This window comes from Podarcis cretensis (assembly GCF_951804945.1).
Source record: "Podarcis cretensis genome assembly, chromosome: 1".
Classification (NCBI taxonomy): domain Eukaryota; kingdom Metazoa; phylum Chordata; class Lepidosauria; order Squamata; family Lacertidae; genus Podarcis; species Podarcis cretensis.
In genome coordinates this window covers 118,272,773-118,289,110 of record NC_137170.1, presented here as the reverse complement: position 1 = coordinate 118,289,110, position 16,338 = coordinate 118,272,773, and the positions used below count along the sequence as shown (strand labels likewise).

General features: G+C 42.1%; 1 protein-coding gene across 1 annotated transcript in view; it reads left to right on the top strand.

The window, feature by feature from the left end:
* MTX2 (metaxin 2) overlaps nucleotides 1–14,859 on the top strand; it is a 42,178-nt gene extending 27,319 nt beyond the window's left edge. The window contains exons 4-10 of the mRNA XM_079982808.1: nucleotides 3,692–3,764; nucleotides 7,033–7,109; nucleotides 9,867–9,959; nucleotides 10,357–10,395; nucleotides 10,749–10,874; nucleotides 12,529–12,605; nucleotides 14,340–14,859. Coding sequence (XP_079838934.1) covers nucleotides 3,692–3,764; nucleotides 7,033–7,109; nucleotides 9,867–9,959; nucleotides 10,357–10,395; nucleotides 10,749–10,874; nucleotides 12,529–12,605; nucleotides 14,340–14,550 — 696 coding nt within the window. The 3' untranslated portion in view covers nucleotides 14,551–14,859. The remainder of the gene's footprint in view (nucleotides 1–3,691; nucleotides 3,765–7,032; nucleotides 7,110–9,866; nucleotides 9,960–10,356; nucleotides 10,396–10,748; nucleotides 10,875–12,528; nucleotides 12,606–14,339) is intronic.
* Nucleotides 14,860–16,338: the final 1,479 nt, after the last annotated feature.

Genomic DNA, 16,338 nt, shown 5'->3' with positions numbered 1-16,338 from the left:
GCAAGGAGGGACGGTACATAACACGAGGTTCCACTGTATGTCACCCTGCCACTAGCCAGCTGAGAGGCCCTTCAAATCAGTTGTGTATGTCACCTGCCATCCCAGTCCTCTCAAAGGAGGGCCATAACATTACTAAAAGTCATTGCAACAGGATGGCATGGGCACTACCCAATAGGAGACCATGATATTAGCACAACCGTATTCTATGCAGTGTTCCAAACTGCATTGTTTCCCAGAGTTGAGGGATTAGGAATGGATCCCTCTGTTCCCCCGCAACAGAAACATGATTGAGGAAAATGTTGCCATGTAAGAGGAGGTCTCAGGACGCATTTGAAGGTCAGCAGCTTGCTTTTTGTCAACAGTGAAAAAGAAGACTGTTTTATATATTACTATGCAGAAAAAAAGACAACTCTGCAGGCAACCTGGTCTTGGTTTTACTGATTTGTGACTTGTAATGTGAATTTATGATTTCAACTTTGTGACCTGAAACTGTGCTTGTTGCTCTTCGCTATGGAGAGAGAGAGAGAGAGAGAGAAGGAAGGAGAGAGGGTCTGAACAGTATAATGAAAGCCTGACAATCTATTCTTTAACCAGAATAATAGCTGGAATTCTTCATGATTAGAAATACAGTATCAACATAATCGATTTAACAACATTACATTGTAGCTGAAAATAGACTGAAATCCCTAGCCAGGCATCCACTGTGTCTGAGCGAAACATCTTTCATATGGTTCTAAGATGAAATTACCCCTGAATGAATAGCATCTTCATTTATCTTCAAAACCTCCTCTGTGTTACCAGTGAGTCTACCCTTCTCACATTCTGCAGCAGGAATTACATTATACCATTATAGCAGCATTCCAGTGCAGTGTAAAATAAATTGTTTTGGAAAATGAACCTGGCTTTGCAATAAATTACATTTACAGGTACAAAAGAATTTGTTACTTTGTTTAAAGTAGTCACAAATACAATTAAACTCTTAATTTATGTTAAACTACAAATGTGGCTATTACCATAACTGGATTAGGAATATAATCTGTCACTCCAAGTACGATACTGAACAGTTTTCATTTATAATTGCAGACAGACTTTTCACTTTACAGGGTCTGCTACTGCTTGATAGGAAAGCTGGAATATTTCGTACATTTGTCCAGGGTTTTTTTTAAAAAAAAATTCAGACACGCTTTTCCACCCCAGATAAATTGGAGAATAATCCCTCAATTGTCATTGCCCAGCTTCCCCTTTGTTGTGCTTTTCATGGAGGAGAACAAGAGGGAAAAGCAAATCCCCTTTTTCTCTCCCCTGTCACGCTGGCATTTTCTGGAGCCGCGTTTAAAATATTACTCATTGTGATTTAACTTGAATCTGTTTCAATATATTTGTAAGATCAATAGTGTGCAGCTTAAAAAACAACAACTGCTTGGTACATGGGCATCCCATGTACCCTTGTTCCTTTAGGGTAAAGGTAAAGGAACCCCTGACTATTAGGTCCAGTCGTGGCTGACTCTGAGGTTGCGGCACTCATCTCGCTTTATTGGCTGAGGGAGCTGGTGTACAGCTTCCGGGTCATGTGGCCAGCATGACTAAGCCGCTTCTGGCGAACCAGAGCAGCGCACGGAAACACCGTTTACCTTCCCACCAGAGCGGTACCTATTAATCTACTTGCACTTTGACGTGTTTTCGAACTGCTAGGTTGGCAGGAGCAGGGACCGAGCAACGGGAGCTCACCCCGTCGCGGGGATTCGAACTGCCAACCTTCTGATCGGCAAGTCCTAGGTTCTGTGGTTTAACCCACAGTGCCACCCGCGTCCCTCCTTTAGGGTAGTGATGGCCAAACTCAGCCCTCCCTCCAGCTGTTTTGGGACTACAATTCCCATCATCCCTGACCATTGGTCCTGTTAGCTAGGGATGATGGGAGTTGTAGTCCAAAAACAGCTGGAGGGCCAAGTTTTACCATCACTGCTTTAGGGGCACATTCTCTCCTATCATTGCCCAACGCATGTTTGAATGTTTGTGGAGATCCTTATGCTTTGCTACTGTGCATGAATCTGTGGACCAGGGCACAAAGGGTGTGTTAGCAAAAGTGCTTCACTGCCACCTTTCTCTTCATTTGTGTCTCCCTAACGCAGGTGGCGCTGTGGGTTAAACCACAGAGCCTAGGACTTGCCGATCAGAAGGTTGGTGGTTTGAATCCCTGTGATGGGGTGAGCTCCCATTGCTCAGTCCCTGCTCCTGCCAACCTAGCAGTTTGAAAGCACGTCAAAGTGCAAGTAGATAAATAGGTACCGCTCCAGCGGGAAGGTAAACGGCGTTTCCGTGCGCTGCTCTGGTTTGCCAGAAGCGGCTTAGGCATGCTGGCCACATGACCCGGAAGCTGTACGCCGGCTCTCTCGGCCAATAAAGTGAGATGAGCGCCGCAACCCCAGAGTCGGCCATGACTGGACCTAATGGTCAGGGATCCCTTTACCTTTACCTTTAATTTTCTATTGTGGCAAAAGAGCCCTCTCTGGGATTTGATCCACACGGCGCAACCTAGACAAGACTTTGCTTCAGATGTGGCTAGAAGAGGCCAAACAGATGTCTGACAGTCCGGGGTCCCCCAGTCCACAGTTTCAGATCTTAATGATTCTAATCCATTTGTAGAGCCCGGATTTAGCCTTTAGGCAGCACAGCTGACTAACATTAGGGGACACAGGTGCATGTCACCTTCCTATTCTATAGGCTGACCTATCATGCTTGACCTTCATGCTTGACCACTGGTGTTGGTGATGGGGAAAGAGCACATTTCTCTGTGCTTCATAAGTTTAAATGCATAGTGGGCTGCCATTTAGTTTGTGGGTAGAGTTGGATGAAAAAAATCACCATTGCTTGCAAATAGATTTAAGCCTGGAAGGATAGCTAAAAGCAGCAGTGTTTGCACTGGTTGTGTTCTCATTCATTCATTTTAAAGCTGCAGGAATCATTACTTCTGAACCATGAAACAATAAATGAAAGACAGTAAGCGAAACACACTTCTTGTAAAAATTTTCTCATTTTCAGTATGGTATAGAGAAAGGGAATATAATTGTCGCCAACAATTTATTTGCATGCTGCTTCTCCGGATTATGCTCAAAGCAGATGACCAAAACAGTATATGCAAGTGTTAAAAAAGAGCTCAAGTATGTAAAATATATTTCATTATATCAAAATCCTTACTTGCAAGCTAGCAGAAGCGTAATAATTACAAAATTTCCTAAACATATGAAAAGTACTCCTGTCGAAAATGAGAACAGTTGCCGATATCTGCATTTAGCTAACAAATTTATTCACAAATTCATCCAAATCACTAAGGTATCCGCAATAAAAAAATGCATTAATTTTGAAGCGTTACAATTTAAACCAGTTAAACTTACTCAAAGGCAATTAAAACAGCAGGCTGTCTTGGTTATGCAAAAGTAATTGAATAAAGAATACAGACCATCTTTGATACTAACGTATTTGCTGTAACAGCAACTAGAGTAGTAAAAATGGGGATTTTGATGTGCAAAATGTTGGAGCCTTATACTGACAAGTCCCATATTTACCTGCTTTGGCAACCAACTTTTAGAAAAACCTATATTGTAGGTTAAAACTCCTGACAATTTTAATTTTTTTAAATTTTGCCTTCAGATAACCAGTGCAATTTTTTCATTTGCTCTGCTTTTCTTTCCAGGCCTTTTTGCAAATGTGCAACTTGCCAGTCCAGGTGGTTTGTAGGGCAAATGCTGAATATATGTCCCCATCTGGTAAGTGCAACACTCATTTACATTACACCTGTGGTTGGAAACTATGGCAACAGTATCTCATCACGCAGACCATGAATGCATGTGAGCTTGCATCTTGTTCTGCTGGAAAGGAATGAAAATAATGTGTTTCTACCTTTTTATTTGCTTGCATTATAACAGTAGGTTTAGGGCCAAGGCAGACAGTTCCATGTGTTTAAGTACCAAATGATTCAAATCATAGTGAATGGGGTTGCGAGAATTTGATTTTTAACTTCAAAAGGAGCCCGTGGAGAGCTAGATATTGGAAAAACTTAGAAGGCGCCTCTCTGACAAACCAGTACAAGAAGTTATGGCAGCTAGAATTTGATGAAAAACAGGCCAGCCTCTGAAGCTGGCTTGGGAATTGACATGCATGGGCCCTTTTGTGGTGGTTTGGTGCAGTTTTATTACATTCACGGCTCCAAATTACTGCAAAGGACTTCACTCTTCCTACCAGCTTTTCTGACTTGTCTGAATATCATTTGCTTCATCCTTCATAGACAACCAGAGCTTTGACAACTGATTGGAAATTGACCCTGTTTCCGGACACAGACTCTTGTAGAGGGCGATATAATGATAAAAATTAATTTATAGAGGGAGGACCCATGCGTGATATTGTTTATTATCAGAGAGGAGTTTCCCATATTTCTGGAGTTTTATTACAGAGCTAGCAGCCTGGAAGTGGCCAGCCCAAGGCAAACATAGTTGCACACTTATGTGCATCGATTGTAGAAACCAGCTATGCCAACTGCAACATCTGAGTTGGGTCTTTATCAGTTGAGTTGATTAGAAGTATTGTAAGAGTGGACTCGATGAAACAGTGTGCCCAACCCCCTAAATTTATCACCTGGGGGTTTTCTTTCCTTGGGACCTGAAATCAAGAGGGGAGTCTCTGTTGCTAAACAGGCTTAACTCAGTAATGTTCATTCCTTTCAGTGGGTCTACACTGAGTAAAAATTACTTGAATTATCACCTTTTGGCTGTGAAAGCCTCTTCCCTTTTATGGGATTCTGTTCCTGAGGGTTTCATGGTTGGCTCTGCTTTCGTTCTGTCCATCTGTTAAGAGCCTTCTGAGAGCACTGAAACGCTGACTCCTGATGCAGAAACACCAAAAGACCATTCTTTATATAGTAGCTTTGTGGAAGTAAAGTCTGGATCGATAAAACCATTGAGAGGTCTGTAAGCTCAAAAAGACCCTGCATTATTTTTGCAATGCATGCCATAGTGCAGATGCATCGATTCTTGTGACTGCTACTTTGAACCTGAGTAAAGCTCTATAGACAGCTAGACAGTATTAACTATTCGAGGGGCTGTGTTTGCATGTCATGCAAAACCATATTTTCAAGTTGGTTTGTTTCAAACAAGCCATAGTTTAATGTTAGCTACAGTGTCTGCTGAAAGACAAACTGTGGCTAAGCAAAATCAGAAACCAAAAGCTTACTAACTCCTCTGCCTGGGAGGAGCAGGGGGAGCAGACAAGTCCAACAATTGCCTGTGTTCATTCATGTTGCACCAAACGAGGAGTGGGGAACATGAATAGCACTGGACTCCATTTCCCATGAGCCCCAGCCAGCAAGGCCAGTGGTTAAGGATGATGGGAGTTGTGGTCTAGCATTGTTTGGAGGGAACTACTACCCTTGGTTTAGTGTGAAGTGCAAATGTGACAATTACGCCTTAAAAACATTAAATCTTCTTTCTCGGCAGCAATAAAAAAATAGAACAAGGAACGAAATCCCTCACCAAATAGACTGATTACTGAAGGAGTGTCAGGATTACATACTATCTCAACCTCAGATATCTATGAAGTTCCTTTCTGTGCTCAGTTTTCTCCAGCTGAGCAGCAGCAAAGGTTGTACATGAAACTAAAGCCAAGCCCTTGTTGGTACAGGAGGGCCATTTCTGTTTTACAGCTCTCACAGTCAGACTAGGGTTCGAATCCTCCCTCAGCCATGAAGCTCAGTGAGTCACCTTGGGCCAGTCACCATCTCTTCGCCAGCCAGCCTACCTCTCAGGGTTGTTGTGAGGCTGAAATGTGGAGGAGAAGCATGTACACCACCTTGAGATCCTTGGAAGATAAAGGTGGCCTATAAATGCAATAAACAAAATTAAAAAGTATATAATACACACACCTAACGGGTGTAGTTCGCCTGATTAAGTGGTGATACCTTGACAAAACGGACACACAACAATATTCAAGGCCTAGAATATTCAATTTAACCTGCAAGTAGGAGTTAACGTATGAGCAGCAGATAATATTATAAATAAAGGAAGATTAGAGACAAAAATGGGTGGAATATCAGGAGACATAGAAGATCAAGGTTGGCATTGAATGCCATGGAGAGATGGATTTGGAAGTCTTAAGGAAAGATAAGTGATGGACAATGTATGAAGTATGTATAAAAGTTGTAAAAAAAATGCATAAATAATAATAATTTTAAAAAACTGGCACACATTGTGAAAGCTGACCAAGTGTAGAATCTACTTCAGTGGACGTTTCACTTCCACGCTTGCAACAGATATGACATAGGTGTCCTAGCAGTCTTTGATCAATTGTTACTCTGCTGAGTCTAATCGGTTTTGAAATGCCTTGAAGAATACACTGACAACTAGTTGACGGAGTCGAAGGGTGGCAGTCAGTTGTCACTGCAGGCTTACAGCACAAAAATGAGGCAGATATATTGGAAGATGGGCAGCTCTTGGGGTCAGCTGTGTGCTATATCTGAAGACTCTTTTAAGGTGCACTGCAGTGAACACCCCCCACATTTCTCTGCTGTGATTTTGGCACTTAACCAGAAGTAAGCATGGGAAGCTTTTCCAGGGAGATGTCCATCTACTTCTTGTGTATGTGGCTAAGGGTGTTCAGTCCAGAGTTCCTTGATTCTGCTTATCGGGTATGCAGAGGGTCAGGGTGGGCTGTGCAGATCACAGAATGAGTGTGATGGAGAGCATCTCATTGCAAAAGGACACAAAGGGATTCAGATATCCAACACTGATCCACATGTTTTAATTGCTTCCAAGCGTTTGCGTTTCATGGGGCTTTGTATTTAGGATGGGATCAACAATCACTGCCTGGAACAAATGCCAGAAGTATAATTTCCATACTAGCTATAAAGGCACAGAAGCTTTGGCACAACCCCCCCCCCCTTAACATGGCATTTGTTGAACTTTTGCTGATTTCATCTAGCAACCTCTCAGATTTAATTAGATCAATGAGTTAAAAGTGTTCTGTTTTTTCTTCTTTCACTCGCAGGGAAAGTGCCCTTTATTCACGTAGGAAATCAAGTTGTTTCTGAACTTGGCCCCATTGTCCAGTTTGTAAAAGCCAAGGTAAGGTGCATATACGAAACCTATTTTTCCTCAGCAAATTCTTGTTTTTGCAGTTGGGCTAATTAAGTTTGTGTTGATAAAATTATCCTGAGAACCAGAGCTCTAGAAGACAGGATAGCATCATTTATTTTGCATAGTAAGGCTTCTTCTAATGGCTCATAACAAAAATAATTTATTAACAAGCTTTAGGAAAGGTTCCAGTTTAGCAGAGAGAGGAGGGGAAAGGAGGGAGAGCTTTCCAGGCTCACATCTGCAGAAGGATATTTTTGTAGCTGTTCATTTAAACTTTTTAACTCTTGAGGGCAAGATTTGACTCCTCTGTCATGTCCCTTATTCTTTTCTCGTCAGCTGAGTAAAACTGGTGCCCTTAAAATCCAGGACAGAATCTTTTCTTGGTGCGAAATATTGCCTGTGCGAGAGAGACATTGACAGGGAGAGATTGTGTGTGTGTGTGTGTGTGTGTGTATGAATACAAAGTAGGTAATATTAAATGCTTTTGTTTTTGTCCTTTCTGTGGACTAGAGGGGCATGGATATATCATTCACGTGTGCACCTGTATTTTTCTGAGTGCTTCCTTCTCAGAAAGAGGTGCCCACAGGTGGTACAGCTTCAGGCATGCTTAGAGGAAGCTGATCACTTGGACTCATCCCAGTCTTTCTCCAGACCTGGTCACGGCACTGAAACCATCTTGGTTAACCCTGGTTAATAACATTAGTTAGGACAGGTATGCAGGGAGTGTCCCCCTATTCATTCTCCTTGAGCTTTTGGAGCCTGTTGATACTGTAGAGAGAGGAAAAAGGGGTTGGGGGTACTGTGTTTCAGTGACTCTCCTTCTACTTACATTTCCAGAAAGTCATTATGGGGCGACTGCTGTTTGGCACCATGGGAGTTGTCCTGTGGTGTCCTACAGAGTTCCACCTTGTCCCGAATGCTATTTAACATCTGTATCCTTGTTTCTTACCTATGGTCCATTGATCCCTAGAGGGTCCATGGATGAGCATCAGGGGTCTGTGAGCCAGATGCAAGAAACAATAAAATAAAATGTTTTATTTCCTTCCTGTTACTTTGAAGTGCTTTTATTTCAGCTAATCACAGAGTCATTTAAGCATCTAGTAGACGAGCATATGTCTTTGATGTCTCCTGTCCTTTTTCTGGAGCCTTTTGGCTAATTCTGTCCCTGTGGCCAAATTTCATCATGGTTTATTCCAGTAGTTACTTGTCTGTCTTTTTAGTTGAGATACTATAGGTTGACAATTCTATATATAAAAAAACTTGAACGCTGCTGTTTTTATCAAAGGAATGTGTTGGAATGTTGTCTGAATGGGAAAATTCCTTGAACAATGGCAGTCTTCCTGTATGTGTCCGCACATATACCAGGCCTTCCACAGTCTCCACCTAAAAATATTAATTGGTTTAGGTGGGGTTTTAGCTCTTTCACATATTTATGAATTATTCTTCCAACTATAGCTGCATTCTGAAGCCCCCCACCCAAAAAATATTTTTTGCAAGGTAATAATAATAATAATAATAATAATAATAATAATAATAATAATTTATTATTTATACCCTGCCCATTTGGCTGGGCTTCCCCATTCATCAGACAGCCTGGTTCCCTTCCAGTGCTGCAGTTATTTGAAGATGGGAGCCTTTGAAGTTCCAGTAGCCCTTCTGATCCTGCGCTCTTGTTTAGAAGATTGCTGCATGTGGGTTCCTGCCATTTTGGCAGGCCTGGAACTTGCACTTACGCCTTGGCTTCCACACACTAGTTCTTACGGAACAGAGATTCACTTTGTTTGAATCTTAAAATTCCACGTAATCAATGTTCACGTTGATTCCTGCTTTCTTTCTTTAGCCCTGTGGATCAATGCCGGTGCGTTTTTATAAGGCATCTGCATCATCATAATTTACTTAGGTTTATTTACAAGGAGGCTGTGGTATTTAGAAAGGCTACTTGTCTTGAAAGCAGAAGCAAAACAGGCGGATAGTTGGAAATCCTGCGTACTGGTGTACCTTGTGCTTTTCAGCTTTAAAATATTGCATTTCAAACTATAGGATCCAACATTGCACTAGCAGATGTGACAGGATTTCATTTCGCTTCCCTCTTGTCTTCAACCTCAACTCCCCAACTCCCTGGATCAGATTTTTGGGGTGCATGGGGTTTTCAAGGTGGGTGGAAAGAGGTGGAAAGACCCCTTTGAGCAAGCAGAAGTTCATTACACAAGCAGGACACAATAATTGGGTATTGCCCAGTACTTTTTGTAAATATATAAGATTTATTATAGAGCTGTATATATACAGTCGTACCTTGGATCCCGAACGCCTTGCAAGTCAAACGGTTTGGCTCCCGAACGCTGCAAACCCGGAAGTGAGTGTTCCGGTTTGCAAACGTTCTTTGGAACCCGAACGTCCGATGTGGCTTCTGATTGGCTGCAGGAGCTTCCTGCAGCCAATTGGAAGCTGTGCCTTGGTTTCCAAACGTTTAAGTCGAACGAACTTCCGGAACAGATTCCGTTCGACTTCCAAGGTACCACTGTATCAGGAACATTGCAGTATTCATTTCATGTTTCTCTGTGAAACTTCACTTGCCTTTATGATCTACAAAGCAGCATTCTAACGTGTAATGTTGCAATGCAGGGAGCTTTTGGAGTGAGCCAGAGCCCTCGACTTGAGTGGGCTTTGGAAAGGACCCAAACGGATCGTTTTCCCTGCCCTTCCTTTTCTCACCCCCCCTCTTTTCTCTCTCTCTCTTTGCCTAAGGGCCATTCACTTAGTGATGGGTTGGATGAAGTCCAAAAAGCTGAGATGAAAGCCTACATGGAATTAGTCAATAATATGCTTTTGACAGCAGAGGTATGGCAAAACACTAGTAATTTGTCAGTCTTGTGAAATGAATGATATTGGGGATTGGAGGGTGGGGTGGGGGGAAATAGAATGCTGTTTTCTTTGTGATGCTGCAAGTGAGTTCCTACCTACTTTATTTTTTAATAAAACACAAGGGTGGGCTTACGGTTCCAGCTAGGTTCAAAAAGCAGCACGCCGCTAATTTACATATTGCAATCTCAATTCCGTTTTCTCTGTCAAATGGGATTTTGTGCCTGCTCCATGTCAGAACTGGCAACCACCTTTCTGTGTTCTAAATATGATTATTAATGGCTTGCTTGGTAGGGAGGGAAGACAAAGCTGCAAGGAATAAGCTGTCTGTGTAACCTTACATGTTATGAAATTTTAGTATTCCTTGGTTTCCTAGCTGTATCTTCAGTGGTGTGATGATGCTACAGTCCAGGAGGTGAGTGATTCTGCAACATTTATCTTAATTAAATTTTAATGAGAAAACACTTTTGCTCACAACTGCAAGTCCCTACTCATAAATGAAACATAGAGGTTTATACCACTAATGATACCATATTTTTTTCACTTTAATTTTGCTTGCATACACATTTTGGGGGGAGCTCTATGTCATTACTGGATACACTGGTTTCAAAGTGAAAATGTTTTTTAATATAATTTTAAAAGCTTTTTTTTTTTAGCTGCAAGTTATAAATAATTGCATAAAATGGTGTATGAAAGCAGTGTCGTGGCAATAAAAGCCACAGCATCTTTTTTTCTTTGTAAAAGTGACATTTCTTTTCCACTTTAAAGATTACCCATCCAAGATATGGATCTCCTTATCCTTGGCCCTTGAATTGTATTCTGGCCTATCAGAAACAATGGGAGGTCCGACGTAAAATGAAAGCTATTGGCTGGGGCAGCAAGTCGCTTGATCAGGTCAGTCAGTCCTGCGCCAAACCTGAATGGGTCATATAGTAATGAAATATTTAAAAACAAGGCTTCAAGGACGTGTTGGTTTCTTAGTACATGTGCACACATGTGCACACACATACACATATGTAATCCATAATCTTAGAGCAGTTGCCACATGATTAAATAAATTTTGTCAATAAATTGTATGAGTTTCAGGCTGCAACCCTAAACAGAATTCTTGCGAAATAAGCCGGATTTGAGCACAGTGGGTCTTAACCTCTGAGAGACCTGCATAAGCTCCCAGTACATTTCCTAGCACAATTCAAAGTGTTGGTGCTGACCTTTAAAGCCCTAAACTGCCTCGGTCCAGTATACCTGAAGGAGTGTCTCCACCCCCATCGTTCAGCCCAGACACTGAGGTCCAGCTCCGAGGGCCTTCTGGCGGTTCCCTCGCTGCGAGGTTACAGGGAACCAGGCAGAGGGCCTTCTCGGTAGTAGCGCCTGCCCTGTGGAATGCCCTCCCACCAGATGTGAAGGAAATAAACAACTATCTGACTTTTAGAAGACATCTGAAGCCAGCCCTGTTTAGGGAAGTTTTTAATGTTTGATATTTTATTGTGGTTTTTTTCTGTTGGGAGTTGCCCAGAGTGGCTGGGGAAACCCAGCCAGATGGACGGGGTATAAATTATTATTATTAATTATAATAATAATTTATTAAGCATGCGTAGGATTGCGCTGCTTGGTCAGCTGATTTACATCTGCATGTATATGAAATGGTTGGGTTGAATCCAGAGGAGCTTCCTCTTCCAGATCCGTCCTAATTATTCTTAAGAAGGAAGCTTCTTCTGTGCTAGCAAAAAGAAAAAAGAGCAGAAAGGCCACTCACTGGAAATAGAGGTCCCATCCGCACCATTATGTTGAAAGCACATGGCTTCTCCCAAGAATCCTGCAAAGGAAATGGCATTGTCCATGGGGATTCCCATGGTGATGTCCTCAGTATCCTCCCCACGGTGTGTTTCAGCTGAATTAGGAATTTTGCCTGTTTCCCCTATTTTAATAATTAAAAGCCGTCTAAAGAGCTAGCATAAAAATGTGGTTGGAGAGAGACCTGCTCGTGAAGTTCTTCAGTGTGTGCAACCGGGATCTTTTCTTTCTGGTGGCAGAAGTTGATCAACTGCTGCTCCCCTCCGGACTGAAAAGGTTTGGAGAGGGGAGGGCATCAAAAGTAGAACTGGGAAGTCCCAATGTGCAGAGATGTGACCCTGTGCATCTTGGTTCAAGACTAGCTACGGCTATAGAAACGTGCCAATTGTATTAGTCGTTCCTGTTCGTTCTATTGTTTCTTTGGTTTGGTTTTTTATTTTATTTTACAAAAGCAGTGTATGCTGAGAAATCCCCAAGAGCTGCTTCATGTTGCACATGCAGCGTTTGTACCAGAATAAAAAGCGATTCTCTTCCCCGAACCACGTTGGGCACAAAAACGAATCTCTGCATACCTGAAAAGCTGTTTTGCATTTCACTTCAGCTTCCACCTGCAACACTCTTCTATTTGAAATCCAAATTACTCCGGTATCTACAATCTGTTCTAAACACGCAGCTAGTTTTGTATGGTCCTGTAGCCACCTGGCAAAAAAACACACAAACGCATTCTGCTTTCTGTTTATGTTTGCCATTTTAGGTGCTAGAAGACGTAGATCAGTGTTGCCAAGCCCTTTCTCAAAGGCTTGGAACGCAGCAGTATTTCTTCAATAAGAAGTAAGTTGCTTTCATATTTATATTAAGGAGTTTTTAGTCGTTGACAGTTGTGGAGTGCTTATTGAGCCTAGGAAGGCAATCCCTCTCCCCTCCAAAAAAACCTGCACCTCCTTTCCCAAATGAATGGATGTGTGGAGTCTGTTCTGCCACGTCTTTCCCATCTTTCACCCCACCCCACCCTCTCTTATCTGAGCCACATCCAAGGGCAAGCCAGGCATTGTTTGCACTGCTGGAACTAGGACTGTGCCTAGGCTGGGGAAAAGACTTTCTTACCCTATAGCTCGGTGGCAGCCAATATGGTGACCCTTCAGATGTACAGCTCTCATCATCTTGTATTTGCTCTTCTGACTGGGGCTGAGGGGAGCTGGTAGTCCAACAACATCTAAAGCAGGCTTCCTCAACCTCGGCCCTCCAGATGTTTTGAGACTACAATTGCCATCACCCCTGACCACTGGTCCTGCTAGCTAGGGATCATGGGAGTTGTAGGCCAAAAACATCTGAACGGCTGAGGTTGAGGAAGCCTGATCTAAAGGGTGCCATAGTTTATCAGCCCAACACTGGCAGTGTTTACTGCAGATAGCCCCTGCAAGCCACAAAAGGAAGCTCTGCTGTATAGCTCTGCGGTATGTACGGATAGTTTAATTTGAGCCCTGCTACTCCCTGGCTTTAGGGACGCGGGTGGTGCTGTGGGTTAAACCACATAACCTAGGACTTGCTGATCAGAGGGTCGGCGGTTCAAATCCCCGCGACGGGGTGAGCTCCCGTCGCTCGGTCCCTGCTCCTGCCAACCTAGCAGTTCGAAAGCACATCAAAGTGGAAGTAGATAAATAGGTACCACTCCAGCGGGAAGGTAAACGGTGTTTCCGTGCACTGCTCTGGTTCGCCAGAAGCGGCTTAGTCATGCTGGCCACATGACCCGGAAGCTGTACGCTGGCTTCCTCGGCCAGTAAAGCGAGATGAGTTCCGCAACCCCAGAGTCAGCCATGACTGGACCTAATTGTCAGGGGTCCCTTTACCTTTACCTTTACTCCCTGGCTGGACTTAGGATTGCTCTGCCCATACATTGGTAGGTTTGAAGTTCAAATATTGCTTTCGAGAATGGTACAGCCGCCTTTTAAAATGCAAAAATGATTCCAATACCAGGAAGCCCAAGTTACATTGATGATAAAATGTGACGTGTGTGGAGTAATCCCGGAGTGGATGTGCTGTTGCCACTGCTTCCATTATTTCCTACGCTGTGGAATTGCTTTGGCAACCAAATTTGAAGCAAAGAGTAGAAATGGGTTCATATTTTTATTTTGTGGATGCCAGAGGAACCAGGAGAGGTAGTAGACAACATAGGAAGATGTCTTCTACCAAGTCAGATCACTGGTCCATAGAGCTCAGGACTGATGGCACTGATTGCTAGTGGTTCTCCATGGTTTGGGGCAGGAGAAATTTCCACCCCTACCTTGAAATACCAAGCGCGGGACGTGGGGATCTTTGAATGCAAAGTATATACACTACTACTGAGCAATCACCCTTCCCTGAGGGTTGTTGTTGTTGTTGTTGTTGTTGTTGTTGTTGTTGTTGTTATGAATCCCCTCCCTGATGGTGTCTGGTAGAATTTTGTCCTTTAAAATGACAGTTCAGCACACTCTGTGGTCTATATGTGGAGCTTCTACTGATGCTTAGTATGAAATGCAATGGTTTATTTGTCTCTTTTCAGAATATTGTTTTGCCCTTTACTCCTAGGCCAACTGAATTAGATGCTTTGGTGTTTGGGCACCTGTTTACAATCCTTACTACCCAGCTGATCAGTGACGAACTTTCGGAGAAAGTGAAAGGGTATAGCAACCTCATTGCATTTTGCAGAAGAATAGAGCAACACTACTTTGAGGGGCGTGACAAAGACAGCTTGGCAACTGTTCCATCTCCGACACTGAGGCAGTCATTGATGACCTGAATGTTCTTTGGTGGCAGAAATTTGGCAAACGGATCTTTGATTTGTGCATTGTTTAAAAGAGACTAGTAACGACTTTGGAAAATTGGATGCACTGCACACTTTCTGTTTGAAAACTGCCAAAACTGTTGTAGCCCAAGAGTATGTCCTTGTGACTAATTCTACAAACACACATTACGATGAAATAATTAAGAGTTGGCTTTGTTGTAATATTAGCCTGCATGCTGTTTTAACATAACTCTAAAGTGTCCTTGAAAAACAATGTTGTATCAGAATTCAACAACAATAAAATTTATGACAACTCTGCAAAAACCTTTCTGTAATCTTTCCTTTTGCATTCTTTTGGGGTCTTCAGATTCTTACTGCAATTTTCATTTTATTCTGTAGAGTTAAAAGTTGAATACATGATTCAGATTCGCCCAGAATAAAATATTTGGGCTTCTTTATCTAACCAGTCATCGTTAAGAAGGATTAAGAAGAAATTTCTTACAGGCCAGATTTAATAATCACCCTAGCCTCATCTCCTCTCCTCCATGGCTTGAAGTACCATGAAAGTTTCTGCTCTGCCTTATTTTTTGTATATTTCTGTAAATAAGCACAGTATGCAAATAAGAGTTTGCTAACCTTTCCTCTAAATCTTGTTTATTACATGCTGGGTTTAGCTGATCATTTAGGCTTTGCCCTGCTTCAGGATTATTAGATTAGAAACAAACAAACTCTCAAAAACTTAATCAAAATAGAACCATCAAATCCCATTCAGAGCACTGTCTTCCTTGCCTCATTTTTGCCCTTCTCAGATTGATAAACCCAGCTAGCTCAGCTTTGTCACTCAAAATCAAAGGTGTTTTCCGTGGGTTTTTTAAAAAAGTGCTCAGATTTGAGTTCTCCATAGAAAAATAATTATTCAAATATGGAACAACCACCATAGGTTCTTGCCTATGCTTCCCGTGTCCAGGTGATTTTATTCTTTATGTAACGTGGTGGCTCTCTTTGTTGTTATTTTTCTTGTGTTGGTGTTGTTCAGATATGTTTCTTGTTTGAATCACCAGTAATCTCTTGGATGCCAATTTGCAGCAGAAAATGACTGCATGTCTTGTTCAGCAGCACCCCATCAGCCTTTTAACTTCTTCTTAAAGTCTGACACAATGCATTAACTCAGTTTGGAAGTGTCTTTCAGATTAGAAATCCCAGCTATCTAGAAACGATTTAGCAAGAGAATACTGATCTATTATAAGCAAATAAAGCATGCACAAATCTATTTGAGCCACTCAGACTGCACTTAAGGATATGGAGATGAGTGAATTATGTTGCAAACTCAATAACTAAAGGAAGATGAGCTGCAAGGCTGTAAGACTATTGCAGATAAATATTTTTTTGTAAACTAAGCTGTCTTCTTCTCAGTCCCCCGTATCACCCCATTTTCCGTTGCTCTAATTGAGTTATCAGAACACTCCATTTGAATTAGGTTAAGAATCATGAACGCTTGTTCAAAGGATATAGGACTAAGTACTTCCTACGCTCTTTTAATTCGGAGGAAATAACTAATGCAATCATGTTGCCTTGAGTGTATGCCTTGTTTAAAAAGCTTAGCGTTTCGAAGTTTGGAAAATTAATTTTGAAAGCTAATCAAACTGCCGTATAACGAAGTTCGGAAGCGCCATTGAATTGCAATGTATTCTTACAGCAGCAAGGAATGGAAGTTGTGCACACTTCATACCACTGATAGTTAGAATTGTAATCTTTAATCAGTGTAATTAATTCATTAAAGGTTTAGGCTGAAATTTAGACCGA